Source organism: Oenanthe melanoleuca, chromosome 2 (genome assembly GCF_029582105.1).
Source record: "Oenanthe melanoleuca isolate GR-GAL-2019-014 chromosome 2, OMel1.0, whole genome shotgun sequence".
Taxonomy (NCBI): domain Eukaryota; kingdom Metazoa; phylum Chordata; class Aves; order Passeriformes; family Muscicapidae; genus Oenanthe; species Oenanthe melanoleuca.
Genome location: NC_079335.1, coordinates 23514830 through 23531399, shown reverse-complemented (window position 1 = coordinate 23531399; position 16570 = coordinate 23514830). Strand labels below are relative to the sequence as shown.

The window sequence follows — 16570 nt, the reverse complement described above, 5'->3', positions numbered from 1 at the left end:
TACAAGTGTCCTGGCTTTTTAATTGCTTTTACAAAAAGAAAAAAAATCCAAGAAAGCCCATGCCAAGATACAATCCCTACTTCCTTTACACTTAAGAATTGCATTTGGGCTCAATACTGATTAGTTTTATTTATTTGAAAAACATTTTTCTGCAACCATTCCACAGTGAGAGAAGCCTAACTTGAGAAGCAAGATCAAAGGTAATGACAGCAAAACTATCAAAATTTGTTCTGAATAGATTATTTAAGCAAAGATTGTTTATGATGAGCTCAGATGTTATGTTTTATTCACGATACTGTACAAAACACTTTTTAATGTACTGTTCAGTTTACCTCCTTTAACTTAATTTCTTGGTCCATCTCCTTAGTTTCATTCTTGAGACAAACAGAAAGACATTTTCCTGGTGGTATAAACCTTGGCTTTTTGCCTGCATTTCCTTGGACTTGACTTGGAGCTGCAGATCGCCTCATATTTAGTTGTACTGCTCTGCAGGGTGGACAGGAAGGAAGGAAGCAGATAAAGACAACTGTAGTCAGGATAGGCTTTAAATATAAAAATATATCCATAGATGATAACAAAAGCACTATTTCAAAATATAAGAAAGCATACCAGATCTTCAAATAACAATACTAATTCACAAGCATAATAACATTTAAGAAAAAGTAGTATCATTGCAATGCTGTGTTTAAGTAATAAGAAAGATCAACTACAGCAAATTCTGCATCTGAACACCTTGATTTTCATTTTAAAAGCCACTAATGCAGTCCCCAATAGCAACAAATGCTCTGGAGATGCACAGTATGGGGCTACTTAACAAACTTACACCAGTTTATAAAAAGAAAGACAATTTTAAGCAAAACTTAAATGATTCTAAAACTTAATATTCTATGTACTTGAAACATAATTTTGAAAAGCCCATTATTAGTGCACAATAAACAATGAATCCTCAAGGTATGTCTCATACCTGGTACCAGCATTTTGCATTAAACAGTCAATTACATTGGTCATTCAGGTTCACCATAATAAGATTAACATTCAGCAGAAAATTATCTCAGAATTACAGTGGATGTTATTGCTCCATGTTATGTCCACTTGAACAGTAAAAGGAATGTATTATAGAATTTCCCTCAAAATATAAGACTGTTATTCCCCTGAGCAACCTTAGGACAAAACCAAACACGTCAATGTTAACAGAACAAAGTTTACTTTGCAACCACTAGAATAATAAGTTATAATCTTTATGCTTCAAGGTAGGAGATAGAAATCACACAAAAGAAGAAAACTCCAATAGTATAACACAGCAGCTGAAATAAAGAAAGCAAGTACAACTTTCACTACAGTTACAGTTACAGGTCTAATTCTCTGTTTACACACATTTATTTTAAATGATCCTCTCAACTACTAGGTTAAAAATAAACCATAATATAGATTACAGAAGTTTGATTCTGCACCATCTCAAAAGCATGTTTGCATCCTGCTGCAACAGTGTGTTTCTGCACCTTCTTTGGTGCTGCTCTGCACTCCAGTGGCTTCCTGGGGCACAACCACCGTTCTTTCCAAGGTTTGCACTGAAGTAGTAACAGAGCACTGCCAAAACACTTTGCAAAAATGCAGAGACTGATAGCAGGAGTACTGCTCTCCTTGCCATATCTGCACAGTTAGCATATATATGGTGCTATAAATACTTGCAAACCTCAGGGGCAAAATGGCCTCAACTGTTGTCACTTTCACTGTGGCTGTTATTAAAAATACAAGGAAAGAAGCCTCTGACTGTGTCTACAGTTCACTTAAATTACGCTTGCTTGACAACAGCAATAGCAAATGAATTTTAGTTAAACCTATGCAACAAAGGAGTAGCTTGGTTATTATAAAAGGAGTATCTGTAGCATGAAAAGCCACTGTGAACACTGCAAAGGTGTCCATAACCTTCCAAGGGAGCAGACTGCAAGTGCCAGTGCTGAACACAGCCAGCTTCAGGTGCCATGTGAATCTGAACAAGTTCCCTACCCAACCCTACACAGCACAGTGATGCTTGGGAAGCCAGCAGAGGACACCCCAGGCTCTGAATGAGGACTGTGCACAGCATGGCCACAGTGCTACACTAACCCTGCCACTGCACTGAGGTTCTGTGGGACAGAGAAGCTGCACAATTCATAAATTGCACATATCCATGATTAAAGTGCTCTGGTTTCCAAGTCCATTTGGCCATTGGACTATCATTTGGTCTTAAACCACAAAAACAGACTCATTAAGAGGTTTGAAAATTATTAAGACATTTGAAGACACCATCCTTGATAACACAGTATCTTCACTGTTACCAGTTTTAGGTACTTGCAACTACAAAGACCCTTATGGATTTGTGGGTTTTAAAATTAAATACTGCATCCAGAAATATATCTTTATCTTTTAAAATACAAGCTTTCATAAAATATAACAAAAATGTTAAAAAATAAAACTCAAAATGTTTACATTTTGACCCCCCCCCTTTGCACTACTACACAATAGAAATAGGACATTAGGGATGTATAATAAGCCACTGATGCCAGATCTTTCAGATAAGATCAGAGTGAGTGTAGGCAGGCAAGGAAGAGCTCCAGACTACAACTAAATGAAAGAATATGCAAATACACCCTTTCCTCAGAGACAGCACAGATACACCAGGGAACCTTGTACTTGCCTTACTGTTAGCCTGGCTGCAGGGAAACAGCTGCAAGCAATGCAAAAAGCACTGCTCCTAGCTTTTATTAGCAACAGGCCTGAGCAAACCCAGAGCACCATGAAACCACAGCCCAAACCGTCTCGTGGGTGCGTCTGGTTTGTCAGGCATTGAATTCGGTTGTACTTTTGTCCTTAAAGGTACATGATCAGCTGCAGTAAAAATTAAATCCACGTACAAAGAATGTTTCGAGATTTCACGCATCCAGCTCAACACGCTGTGCACGCAGCTGTGCCAAAGGCTGCTGCAGCGCTCATCTCGGCCCAAGCTTTACAGGCTGCTCCCGCAGTGTTTGAAGAGGCACAGATGGGGAGGCAGAACAGGGGCTGCGGGCAGCTGCAGGGACGGGACACTGCTTCAGCTTTTACTCGGTTAAACTGCAGGCAGCGAGTGCAGCGCCCTGAACTTACACATTACTGAAAAATCGCATCAGATCAGAAGCAGCTATAAGGAATTTTTACAAGAGCATGTACTGATAGAACAAGGGGGAATGGCTTCAAACTGAGAGAGCGGGTGTAGATCAGATGCAAGGAAGAAATTTTTCACTCTGAGGGTGGTGAGGCACTGGAACAGGTTGCCCAGAGAAAACTTGTGGCTGCCGCATCGCTCAAGGCCAGGTTGAATGAAGCTCTGAGCAACCTGATCTAGTGAAAGATGTCCCTGCCCACGGCAGGGAGGTTGGAGCTGGATAATTTTAGGGTCTTTCCCAGGGTCGCTTCCACCGGGCCCCCCTTCCCACGACTCCCGTACCTGCGGTCCCGCCGCCGGTCCCGCCTCCGCGCTCAATTGTCCCGCCGCGCTCTCCCGGCAGCCCCGCCGGCCGCAGCGCGCATGCGCCCTGCGCAGCCTTTCCTTCCCGCCGGGCGCGCATGCGCAGGGGACGCGCCGCGGGACGGGACCTTGGAACGCGCTTCCCGAGCCCCGGGTGCGCTGCCGTGCGCGTGCGTAGTGCCGGCGCGCGGCGCCTGTGCCACACACAGCATGGCGGAGCCGCTGCCCGCCGCGCCGCCGTCAAGCGGGAGCGGCCGCAAAGAGAGCCTGGGCTGCGCGACAGCGAGCGGCGGCGGGCGGGGTGAGTGAGCGGGGCCGCGGCCCCGAGCGGGCCGGGGCGAGGGGCGAGGGTCGGGCAGGGGGTGGGAGGCGCTGCGCGGGGTTTGTCCGCAGCGTTTGTCAGCGCCCTGTGCCGGGCTGGCGGCGGCATCATCGCTGGTGTGTGGGGAAGGGACCGGGAAGGGTGTGTGCAGCTGCTGTGTCTTGGTGTCGAGTCGCTTCTCCAGATGTTTCCAAGCCAGCTCTGTGCTCTGGGACCAGGGTCGTTGTCTCTCCGTGAAATGCTTTCCCAGGCTGAATGCGGAGGCCTTTCCCGTTACCTGTATAAAATTCCTCTCCCGCAGCTCCAGGGGAGAGCGCTCCTCTCACCCTGCTCTTGGCTCGGGCTGGCAGAGCCGGCCCTGCACAGCCTCGGAATTAATTAGAATGGAAAACACCTCTGAGACAATGAAGCCCATTCCAATGGCTGACTACCCTTTCTGTGAAGAAATTCTGCTGTCCAGCCTGAAACCGAGCCCCCGGCACAGCGTGAGGCGATGGCCTCTCATCCTGTCGCTGGCCGCCGGGGAGCAGATGCCAGCCCTCACCTGGCGACAGTCTCCGCTCAGGTGGCCCCATAAGGTCCCCTCTGAGCCTCTTGTTCTCCAGGCTAATCAACCCCAGCTCTCTCAGCCGCTCCTCACAGGAATAGTGCTCCAGATCCTTCACCAGCTCCACTGCCCTTCTCTGGGCTCTGCTCTGTGCAAGGCAGGTCATGGATGGTGCTGTTCTGAGTAGGTTTTGCAGGACAGCAGGTGTTGTACAAAAATATTCTTTGTCAGAATAGCTATAGTAGTTAGGTACTTCCTGGTAGAGGGCTAAAATTGTCTCGTATTTTTTATATAAGCTTTTTTTGAAAAAAATCAGGTGTTTGCATCAGTGTAAGGTGGTGTTGCTGTTCATTTATTCTTACCCCCCTCTGTTCCTTTTCTCTTACACAAATGTTCATCAGACTCCCCAGTGTACTAGTCTGGGGAACTGAGCTAAGGGAGTAGCTCCATGGCATCCTGGACCACAGAATGCTGCTGTTTGTCTTTCTTTCCTTTCTGCCCTGGCTGCACTTTCTTATCCCTGGTCATGCCCTGCTTACACAGTCTCTAGAGCTTTTGCTTAGCCACCTACAAGAAATTCTAGCCTAACAAATCAAATCAGGGCATAGTTGTCTGTATGGTGGGTTGCATGAGCCAGTTCAGGAAAGGGGCAAATTAAATTTTCTCACTGATTCAAGGGAGAAGGTGGAGGGAGGTGGGGAGCACATTAATTTGTGGATAGATAGGCTTGGACTACTGTAAGAAAACTGCCAAAGTTAATTTTTTCCCCCAATTCAGTCTTAAAACAGGTCAGTTTACCAAGAGTGATGCATCAAGTGCCTGAGAAATCACTTGTACAGTCACAGTTGAAGGGGTGAGTCTGCCCCTTTGACATTGATGCTGGCTTGAAGTGGCTTACAGTGTCAGAGTGGCAAAAACATACTAAGATATTGCTGCTGTATAGCAGGATTTAAAGCACAGTGTGTCTTTGTGAAAATAAAGGCTAAAGGAATGTCATGTCTCAGTGTCACCTCATCCCTGGGCCCAGCATAGACTCTGTTCCTCCAGCATTTCTGAAAATGCTGTCTTAGCCATGCACATCTGTAGTTCTGTCATGGTTCACTCCAGCCTTTTGTCACATGGAAAAAAAGCATTTTTTAAAAATCAGAAGCTATTGCAGATGAAAAAATGAAGATGACTAATTTAATTCCAGTGTCCTGACTTTCACAGTGGAATAGCTTTGATTAGTGCCAGACAATTAGCAAGCTATGTGATGATGTTGTTGGGAGCTACATCCCACCTGTATTCTCCCTGTTACTATATCCTCACCATATCTCTGAGGGCAGTGAAGTCCACAACACAAGGCTGGTTTTGGATGTGCATCTGCCTGGCAAGCAGTGTGGGATAACAACTGTTGAAAAATTGCTTGATACCTGTAAAGTCTGGAAGAGATTTTTGCTTGACCAGAACTGCAGGAAAAGTAAAACATATGAAACAATAAAAAGCAAATAGCATGTCATAGTTCGTATGCTTTCTCTTCCAAACAGAGAAATCCTTGCACAATAATACCTTTACAATTTATGCACCCTCCCCTATATGCTTTTCACATGGCCCTTTTAATCTAGTGGTGATTTTTGGTCTGGGGCCTTCTAACACTTTATTGGATTCTCTCTCCATGTCCATGCAGGCAAGCTATTAACTGTTCTTATCTTGAGCTGCGGCTTCTGCTGATGACCATGAGCTCCTTATCTTCTGGTTTGTGCTACTTGTGCACCTGCTCCCCAGTAGAGCATGGGAAACTAGAATAAAGTCCTAGGCTTAGGATAAACATTACTTAGCAACAACTAAAACACTGGTGTATTGGCAACATTCTTTTCATACTGAAGGGAAAACACAGTTCTGTAGCAGCTACTGGGAAAATTGCTAAGGAAATTAACTCAGTTCCAGCCAAAAGCATGTCTAGGCAAAAGTCCACATCTTTCAGCCTAAGGCTTGCAGCAACACAAGCTAGATAAGCTAAGCAAGTAGGTATAAGCAAAGAGCATTGTAAGTCACACAGTATTATAATTCTAAGTGACTTCCTCTATTTAGAAGTTACTTGCTTGAGCTAAGCAACTGATGTCTCTCAACAAAATAATGTAATTTCTAGATGCAATCAAAAAAGAAGTGTTATAGTTGGTGAATTGTAGTAGAATTGGGAAGGTAAGTTTTGAGGCCAAATGGAGGAGAGAGGAGTTTCTGGGGATAAGCAGAAGCTGAAAATTCTCATTGTGTGGTGAAGATACTGGGTAAAGTGATCTGTACTGCTAAAGTGCTCTCCTTCTGCTTATCTCTTGACTAATGTTCATCTTTTGAAGTTGACAAGAAAATAAAATATCTTTGGCTGTTCAGGTCAGGAAACTGCTACTGGAAAAAATCTGTGACTTCAGTAACAGCTGCTGTCGTAGGTCCCAAATCCCTGGCCACAAGGATTCCAGCACTGTGTTGTGCTGCTCCAACATGTGCTGAAGAGTCCCCCTTGATTGTATTTTTTGCCTCAAAGTTCCCATCCACTCATTTGAGCTCCAGTTTGGCTGGAGCTTTATGCATCCATATATATTTATATACAGAGGCATGTGTGTATTATGTATATATTGTTGTTGCTGTTGCACTTCATTTCTCTGTTAAGCACAAATAAAGTTTTTGTTCCCTATTTGGTAAAAATACTCTTTCCTGCATTCTGTTAGTCTTTAAACTTGCTAAAATATGCTGAAGAGTGTCTTTCTTGAAGACTTTGGTCCTCAGGGACTAGCAGTGTTTGTGCAAAATGTACCTCACAGCATCCACAATTCCAGTAGAATAGGACAGTAAAAGTACTTAATTTTGCTCTCTTATCTGTCCTTGAGAGTTTTCTAAAAGAATCCTCTGAGATCTACCAAACCAAATCAAAGTCTTAGGCTTACAGGTCGTATTATCAAATCTGTATGTGCTGTTTAAGTCCTCTAGCATAACTTGAGGGGTATGAGTAATGACATGTTTTATGATATTTTAAGTGAGCAACCCTAGTTATGCTACATATCACAGCAATGATATTTTGCCAATACAAATATGACTAATATTTTTGTTTTTAAAATGAACTGTCTGTCATGACTGGATAAGAACAGGTAGATAAGGAACTTCCATCTTTTTGAGGAATATAATTTTACAAGATTTCAGTTGCTACTTTTCAATAATACTGAATTCTGTTGTCTTCAGTTTTGCAAACAAAACAGACTTCGAAATTGCTCATCAGCAGGATGTTCAGTTTTGTGATAAATATCTGCATCAGTAGTACTTGAAACAGAGACTGACGTGATTTTCACCCAAATCTAGTCAGTTCCCCCGTGTTGAATTCCAGGTTTTCAACGGCTTGCTTTGGAAAACCTGGTTTTAATGGGCTGTTAGGACAGCATCTATTCAGTAGCTGGCTTGTTAGACATAGGACTCAGTAACTTAGGAAACACTGCTGAGCCTTACTCTTTCTAATTTTTCTCATAGGCATTATAAAACAGTGAAGTGAAATTGAAAGAAGTATTATATGCCTTACTGATCAGAAAACTGTTTCTGAAGTATTTGGGCAAACTACATATATATGTAGTAAAATCTGCAAAGGTAAAATATCTTCCTTTTCTATTTTATTTAGAAAACCTCACAACTAATAAAAGCCTCTTTCATGAGTCTCTGTGTGTTTACAAAAGTAACTTTGTATGTCAAGAAGCAATGTGGAGCCTAAAACTTATTCTTTTGAGCGAATTCTATGGAATCTTACCAAATTCCACAAGGTTTTTCATGACAGGACGTAGATGAAGGCAGATTGCCCGTTAGTTCTTCTTCACAAAGCTTTCAAATCCATTCAAAAGCTTCTCAGTTTTATAAAATAGATCATGTAGGAAAAGACAGTAGCTCTTCATGATTTCAGGGTTAGCTGCAGTTTTGGCTTCTTTTACTTCCTGAATATTAAGTATGTCTTCAGGCATGTGGAGATTTCATGCTGTTCCCTCTGAAATGGAGGTCTACAGTGAGTAGAGAATCTTTTTTTCACTATGAAAGCAACCTCTTAAGTGATGTGCATTTCATAAATCTGGGATCTGCTAGCTCAAACTGCCACAGCTGTTGTCAGAAAGAACACCATTTTGTAAGTTTGTTAGGCATTACATGAAAGATATTAAAATGGAAAGCAAGCATTTGCATTTGAACTTCTGTGATGTTTCTACTTCAGGTAGAATTCGTAGAAACTGTGTTTCACAGTGGCTGCTACAATTATGTTCAATGACAGCATTCAGAAGAAGCACAGCTCAACTGTGCCAAAGTCTTTGCTTCTAGAGTTCAGAATATCTTAGAAAATTGTGATGTTGATATCCAGCAGTACAGTTCTCAAATTCCCACTTAAATCTGAAAATCTCCAAAGTGTGTAAATGCTTATTTACATTCACACATTCACATCTTTATTCACATTAAGGTCTCTGTGTTTTTAGAACAGGCCTCTTTGTGGATCTGCCCACACAGATTCAGCACAAAGACTGCTTTATGTCTGTGTGTTTGGGGTTTTGAGCAGGCTGAAGGTGTGGAGAGCATGGGTTATGATCTGGAGCGCTTCGTGGGCTATGTGAACGAGGGGCTGTTGTGCTCCATCTGCCGAGACGTGTTGGAGGATCCGCTGCAGGCTCCTTGCGAGCACGCTTTCTGCACTGCCTGCATCCACGGCTGGCTCGTTCATCACAGCAACTGCCCTGAGGACAGACAAGTCATCGATGTGTCTTTGCTGCGACCTCTCTACAGGTACCCAATAGTCTTGCTGTGTGTTGAAATTACATGAATTTAGGATTTCTCAGTTTTGCTTGCACGGCTTCATCTCCTATCAATACTGTCACTGAGACTGTCTTTATCCAGTATGCCCGTGGTGGACACCAACTACTTACATGAAAGCATTAGCATTTTCTATTTATTATAACTAACTTCTAGGGCATTAGGATTTCAAAACTGAAAGAGCACTTAGTTTGTTCTTCACCGTTTTATATCTTGAATGCTGATTCTGGATACCTGTCTGGATATGATTCTGCATGTTCTTTACAGCACCAAAATGTTTCCATACTTTATTTTAGAGAAAGCAAGCAAAGCAACTCTTGATGGCAGTCACTACACACTCTTTCCAGTCTTAGCTAGATGCTGTAGTGGGGTTTGTAAATAACAGTTCCTGGAGATATGAACCAAATTTCTGACCTTTAAATTCTTTTTAAAAGAGATCTTTTTACATAGGAATCTACTGTGAACCACCTTGCCGTGTAAAGCAGGCTGTTTTCACAAGTGTCTTCTATAAATGGTCAGGCAGTTGAACCATAAGATTGTTGTTCACCTTTTCCAAACAAACTATTTTGTTTTAAACTGTTAATTCCTGCTAGTGTCAGCACAAAACAGGTTCAAGAGTAGACACTGCTTGCTGTTTAACACCTGCATTATCTAATCTTGCTCAGATTAACAGTTATGTATTTAAAGTCTCCAGCTACAGTAAATTTAACTTTGTTAGTAGTCCCAAAGTAATTTTTTATTCTTGAGATTTTACTGTGTGGAAGTTAGCTATAGCATAGACAGAGCACTAGAGTTTAATTTTTAGATTGTTTCATTTGTATTCACTGTAATCCTTTAGTCTGGCATGTTTAGAAACACAGAATTTAAATGACAAATTAGTGGCCCTGGTGTTTGTTATTGATAATATCTGCTGAACCAACAAAAGGTCACAATTAAAAATTATTAAAAAATATAGATTTTGTTTGCACATTTAAATTTGGAGACTGAATTTTCCATTAACGTTGTTTCTTTCAAGCTGTTTTTTACTGATATGGTTGCTTGAATTCTTAAAAAAAAAAAGGTAATTTAAGCTAGTTACTCACAATTTTTCCTAGTGGAGATTAGAATCTTGCTTTCTATTCCCAAAAGTTGAAAATACAAATGTTTCAATAATGCTCCCAGATTTAAGAACAAATTCTTTTCTTTACATCTAGATATATGAAAAATGATTTAAACCGTCTTCAGCTACATTGCAGAAACAGAGAGTATGGCTGTGAAATGGTTTGTTCTCTGGAGTCTATAGACAGGCATGAAAGGGAGTGTGAGTACAGTCAGATACCTTGCTCCAATGCTGGTGAGTAACATTCAAAGAAGTTAAATCCTTTGTATTTAAAAAACATGTTTGTCATCTTCCCATCCACAGATCTGAAATAATGGCCATTATTTTCCAACAGAAATTCAAACCTTTGGCATGATCTGCTCTTTACAGCAGTGTTTTTGAACAAAATGTAGTAGCAGTTTATGGCAGTCATGATGATTAGCAACTATTTCTTATACAAAAACTATCAAAAATTAACATGTTGAACTTCAAATGTATGAAAATGTAGTAGTGCATTAGTTTTGCTTTCTGACAAGTTCTGAGTTTGTTTTCCAGTTCTGACTGCATGTTCTGATGTTTGAATGAGTGCAGTAGCCCCTGCAGAAGACTTAGGGGTCATAATTTATTATAAAACACCTGGTTGCCTGGTGCATGTGCAGCTGCCAATTCTGTGGCATGTTTTTAACAAGACCGTATCTTCAACATAAGAATTATTCTAAGCCAAATTTTGGTTAGAGTTGTTCATGCTGAAGTTTTTATTTAAAACAAGGCTACACCTCCTGAGAAAGAAACATGCCTCTAAAAAGGAGCATACTGTTAAAATTTCCCAGTTGATTTAATTTGAAATGTTGTATGTTCCTAGATAAAGTTAATTTCTAATTAATGATGTTAAGGGCATATTGAGTCTGCCATTGTAATTAATTATGAGATGATTAAGGTACTAGTATTGCTTTGCTGGAAGTTATAATTTCTCTCAGAAGTAAGTGACTTGTGCAGATGCTTGATTCACCTGTTCTTCTTCCTACAGAAACAGTAGTGTTTTACAGATTTATGATTTTACACCACACTGGGTGTCTGGTGTTTGGTGTGTGAAGGCTCTTACATGTCTTAAGCTCTTTCCCAAGAATACATGGAGTGTATTTTGAGTGCCTCAATTACAAATCATTATCTTTATTAGTAAAGCTCTTCTAGAGAGCTCATTTGTCATTTTCTAGCATGGTTTGTTAGGAATTTTCAATACTCCATTGTTTCAGTTTCCTTAAATTTATATTCACTTCAAATTAAATGCAAGTGTATATTTCAACAAAGTGAGCCTCAAAGATTAAACTACAACCTTCCTAAGTTTGACTTCATAAGTTAAGACTACAAACTTCAAGTTTAGAGTGTTACATTTAGCAATAATTTATATAGCGCTTATTTTTGATTCTTTATATTTTACTTTTAATCACTACAGAACTGCGAAGTTTTTATCCCAGAATTTCTGTGGAAATACTTCTATCTTTGTATGAGTTATTAAATGGTCGTAAATAAATGTTCTAATTTATATGGCCTAGTAATTATGGACAAGACCAACAAATTGTCTGGTAAACAAGTTTACATTCCATCTCACCCACATCTCTCTTTACTACGTCTTAGGTCTTTTCCCTTGGTTTATAGCATAATATTTTTTTACATATGTGTATTCTTTATCAATTCCAGTCATTGCAATCTATGATGGTAGCACAGGCAAGCTGCTGGTGTCTTAGCTTGGCATCAGGATTGTCATTACTGAAATTGATTTAATGCCAGACCAGCAGTAGAAGACTTTACAGAAAATACCTCCTTCCAACATTTCAGTTATTTCCAGTTAGTGGATAAGTACCTTAATAAGACATTGCATTAGTAGCTATGTATGTGTAACTGTCACATTTCATATCCTAAAGAAACCACTTTCCTCAGCTTCCTTTCCTGAGTGTTCTTGTTTGGAAAGACCCAAAATGCATTTGTTGTGCATGGCTGTCTTGCCTGGCTGTCCCTTGCTCAGGTTGCACGGTGCAGATCGAGCGGCGTAACCTGGACGGGCACCTGGCGGTGTGCGAGTTCCGGAGCCGGGAGTGCCCCAACGGCTGTGGCTACACCATCCTCAGCGCAGAGGACACGCAGCACAACTGTGTGGCAGAGCTGAGAACCGAGCTGGAGCTGCTTCGGTACAAACCTTCTCTTTCTCTCCTGGCTCTGTAGGGCTGGGCTTAAAATCGCTGCATGAGGCACTTTGAAATACTAGCACTGGATTCTGGTATGTGTTACATTACTTGATGATAACAGGCCAGAATTTTTTTATGTGTCAGCATAGACTTCAAATTCTTGCTGTTTTAATTCTATTGTTGTTGGGGCTTTTTCCAAGTTACTATACATCCTAAAATACCGTTGCTTGCAGTTGAACAGAACTATGAGCTTACTATTTAAAATGACAAAAATACCTAAGAAAACTGAAATTGGCAATTTAATTTTTCCATTGGCCTGTTATAGACACAAAGTCACAGAATTTAGTAATTGTATTTAGTTTTTTTTTACAGATTGAGAAGATAAAAATCTGTAATTATTTTGGCAGATACAGGTAAACTCAACCACTGAAGGTCTAATTTTGATTTTTTTTAAGTCCTGGTAGATTAACAGTCAGTGAATGTGACTCTTCTTACCAGTATCCTTGTTTTCCTCTTATGTATGTTTCTGTAGCTTTCCCTTTTCATTATATTCCAGTTTGACTTTTTTTTCCCCCCTCATGCTCCTTCCCATTTGTATCTTTCAGCTTATGGTTTAAATGCTTATGGTTTCAGCTTATATGGTTTAAATGCATTGAGACGCAAGGGATTCTGCTAGCCGGTTTCTGAACTCAAAAAGTCAATGTAGTGCAGTCTGGTTTTGACTGTGGAGCTGTGTGAGTGACTAGGCTGCAACAGTTTACTGCATACTGTCATGTAATGTCCACCAAAAAAGTGGACAAGATTACATAGAACCATGGAATCATTTAGATTGGAAAAGAGCTTTAAGATAACTGAGTCCAGCACTGACGGGCCCAACACTAAACTATCTGTAAGTGCCTACGTGTCCACACACTCAGGCTGTCTCACTTCCCTACATGTTTAGTAGTACTGTAGGATTCAGATTTTACCTTGGCTGCCTCTATTTCATAACACTTAGCAAGCACATACTGTAGGCCAACAGCAGAAAATCACTTAAAGGTCATAAACACACCTTCTTGAGCTCATGGAATTACTTGAGGAATATGGTATGATTGTCCCTCTATAGGCTTCTCATGGGCACAATGCACTTTGATTGTTTGCTTGTTTGATTTTTTTTAAATTAATTAATCATGCCTCTACAGGGGCATCCTGTGGAGCTTGATGGGAATCAGTTCAGTCTGTTTGGCCTCAAGAAGGCTTTCTGGATATTGGAGATCATTCTTTTCTCTGCTTACAAGACTTAACAAGGAGAAATAAACTTTTTAGGTCAGAAATGATCTGCAGAGTGGAGGAGGCAAAACATGAGATGGAGTCAAGGTTAGATTCACAGAGAAGGCATATGGTCCAAAAAGAGAGTATTCTGCAAAATGAAATTGAAGAACTAAAGGTAAATACAATACTTTTTTTTTTTTCTCTCTTAACAGTCTAGCTTTTTGCTTTTCAAAATAGCAGTTTCTTATTTTGTAAATAAAGTCTCACACAAAGGAAAATTACATTAAGTATGGGAAGCAAAACCATCAAAGCTTTGCCAGGTTAGCTCTGTGGAGAAGCAGGCTGGATGCTGTATTCCTGTGGTTTATCTGCTTCAGATTCACTGGAGCTCACCTGGGTACTCCATCCGTGTTCTGTGCGTGCATTACATTGTCACCAGAACAATGTGAAACTGATTTCAGTGTCTAAATGTAGAGTATACATCAAAAACTGGATGTAATTAAACATCCAGCTCCATTTTTAATTGCAATCCAAAGTGGCTTAGTCCAGAGCTGACACAGAGTACTACTGCCAGCAGTGGTATTTGCACCGTGGTCAGAAGGTTGGAAAGCTTCACAGTAAACTTCATCATTTTATCCTTTTATTCATCCTGGTTTTGTCATATCACAGAACAATGATTTTTAATGCAATAGTTTATAAAAGCTTTATAAAGTTTTTTTAAACTTTACAGTTTACATTTTTATTTTTACTGGATTTGATGTTACATCCTTGAAGAATGTATCTGAAGAAAAGCACAACTGTGGTAAATCGGCTGTGGGTAAATTGGCTGTTTCTTATCATACTTTGTAAGAAACAAAATATGAAAACAAAATATTTTTGAAAAACATACTGGAATCTTTGGAACACAACAAGAACATCCCAGAAGGTGAAATGCTGGATTGTGTCTCAAATTGTTTACATTTGTTGTGCTATCAAAAAATTATTTTGGTGTTCTTATTCCTAAGACTCAATCACCCTACGAGCATGGCCACTTCGACTTCATTGCAGCATGATTAGAAGAGAGTTTGTTTCTTGCAGTAAATTTGTATTTGCATTTCAGAGCCAGATGTCTCGGATGATGTCAGATGTGCGGTCTCTGATGGCAGCAGAGAGACAGCACCGTCAAGAGCTGGAGCAGGCAGAGCTGGAAAAACGGGAGTTAATGGAGCTGCTGAAGGGGCTGCAGAAGGACTGCAGATTAACCACTACAGAGGGAAGCAGGAAGTCAAATTTCCGTCCTTTGACACGACTAGAGAGTGTGAAAAGAAAACCTAGGGAAGTTACAGTTATCTAAATAGTACTAACCTCAAAAAGCATTTTCTTCAAGTACTGGCTTCTGGCAAACTACTTTCTTTGAATGATTGGTAAACTTTATATAATTTCTGATTTACTTGTTTTCTTTTAAGGTCTAAATTGCAACTGTATTTCCTTTGGGGCCATGAAAACAAACAGATGATTTTTTTTTTTTTCTGAGGGAATACTGGTCATTAAAACCAGTAATTGGAAGACATATTTTCAGCTAATGTTTTTATAAAAGGGGAAGGAGACTTGATTTACTGCATCACTTACAGGAATCTTTCAAGACTGAAAGCCTTTTAAAGTCTAAGATACAGACTATTATGGACCAGAAAGAAAAAACATTTAGGTGTCTCTGTTTCAAACAAAAAAGCAAGTGTGACCATTTGGGATGTACTTAATTTGGGGAAAAGTGAATAGTAGAATTAGGAAGTCAGTAATAGAAATTAATAAGATGTTGTTTGTAGTCTGTAGAAGGTCTTACTTCAAAGGTGGAAAGCAAGCACTTTAAATTCTAATTCTTCTGCTATGTAATGGCTTCAGGTGAGGTTGACTGTTACTTTAGAACTTCTCATTCTCCAAGCTGATACACACTTACAAGATAATACTAAAGCCTGAGGTAGTAGAATAATCTAAAACCTTTTAAACAGATGTGTGAATAACTTTGAGTTTGTGGGAATAGATCTGCTTCTTATTTAAAAATTTGAAGCTTTTATGTGTGAAAGTATCAGGTATTTCTACAGGATCTTTTGAGCATAAGACCAGTCTGGTACTCAATGTCTTTAAAGTATACATACCTAGAGTATCCTTAATTTTCTTGGCAGGTTTAAGGCTACTTGATATGCACAAGAGATGAATATTTACACAGTCACTTGGGCTCAGACATCTGTGTTAGCAGTCAGGCAGGTTGCAGGGAGTGCCTGAGCCTGGCACTGGCATCAGAGGGTAACAGAACACTTGTGTGAGTAGGTCAATGACTTGCTCTACTTAGCAGTACAACTGAAAGGGCAGGTGGAAGGGTTAAGGGACGGTAGAGCATCTGAGAAAGAGATTGAGTGGTAGAGTCATTCTCTACCTCCCCTGAGGCAAATGTACCAGTCAAATGCACCTCAGAAAGTGGAGGATCACTAGAGGTGAACCTAGGGTGGCAGCTCTGTGATGGGTTGGGCTGGCTAAAGTGCATCTACACCAACACACGGTGTGGGCAGCAAGCAGGAGGAGCTGGAACCTTCCTTCAGCAGGAAGGCTTTGTTGTTGTCACCATCATAGAGACAGGGAGGGATGACTTATCATGAGAGTGCTGCAGTGACTGGATATAAGCTCTTTAGAAGAAACAGGAGAAGCAGGAGAGGTGGATAGCATTGTACAGTAGGGAGTGTTTTGATTGTATTGAAATTGGTGATGAAGATGACAAGTTTGAGTGCCTCTGGGTAAGGATCACAGGGAAGGTCAGCAGGGCAGATGTCATGGTGGGAGTCTGTTGGAGACCACTGAGCCAGGAATAGGCTGATGAGGTGTTCCACAAGCAGCTGGCAGAGGCATCACAGTCACTAGCCTTTGTACT

The 16570-nt window shown here is 40.6% G+C and overlaps 2 protein-coding genes across 5 annotated transcripts in view; one reads left to right on the top strand and one right to left on the bottom strand.

Moving 5' to 3' along the window:
• RAD54B (RAD54 homolog B) overlaps positions 1-3567 on the bottom strand; it is a 63080-nt gene extending 59513 nt beyond the window's left edge. For 2 of the 3 annotated variants that reach the window (XM_056484753.1, XM_056484755.1), the window contains exons 1-2: positions 3467-3567; positions 333-486 (exon numbers count right to left, since the gene is read on the bottom strand). In XM_056484753.1, coding sequence (XP_056340728.1) covers positions 333-470 — 138 coding nt within the window. In that variant the 5' untranslated portion in view covers positions 471-486; positions 3467-3567. Of the gene's footprint in view, positions 1-332; positions 487-1451; positions 1550-3466 lie in introns of those variants that run through there. The other variant, XM_056484754.1, reaches the window with a different exon arrangement.
• A 96-nt stretch (positions 3568-3663) lies between these two features.
• LOC130249018 (RING finger protein 151-like) lies at positions 3664-15220 on the top strand. Of its 2 annotated transcripts, XM_056483320.1 has the most exons (8): positions 3678-3788; positions 5134-5209; positions 7852-7965; positions 8909-9132; positions 10353-10492; positions 12261-12423; positions 13726-13846; positions 14771-15220. In XM_056483320.1, the coding sequence occupies exons 4-8, from the start codon at positions 8927-8929 to the stop codon at positions 15002-15004; spliced, it is 864 nt and encodes a 287-aa protein (XP_056339295.1). In that variant the 5' UTR covers positions 3678-3788; positions 5134-5209; positions 7852-7965; positions 8909-8926; the 3' UTR covers positions 15005-15220. The 2 variants fall into 2 exon arrangements, with proteins under 2 accessions (XP_056339294.1, XP_056339295.1); XM_056483319.1 differs by lacking the exon at positions 5134-5209 and having other exon boundaries at positions 3664-3788.
• The last annotated feature ends 1350 nt before the right edge of the window (positions 15221-16570 follow it).

Excerpts from the sequence above, each read along its gene's own strand:
- LOC130249018 (XM_056483319.1), top strand. The coding sequence starts at position 8,927 with ATGGGTTATGATCTGGAGCGCTTCGTGGGCTATGTGAACGAGGGGCTG. Across the intron at positions 10,493-12,260 it reads GATACCTTGCTCCAATGCTG|GTTGCACGGTGCAGATCGAG; the intron begins GTGAGTAACATT and ends TCCCTTGCTCAG. Across the intron at positions 13,847-14,770 it reads ATGAAATTGAAGAACTAAAG|AGCCAGATGTCTCGGATGAT; the intron begins GTAAATACAATA and ends TTTGCATTTCAG.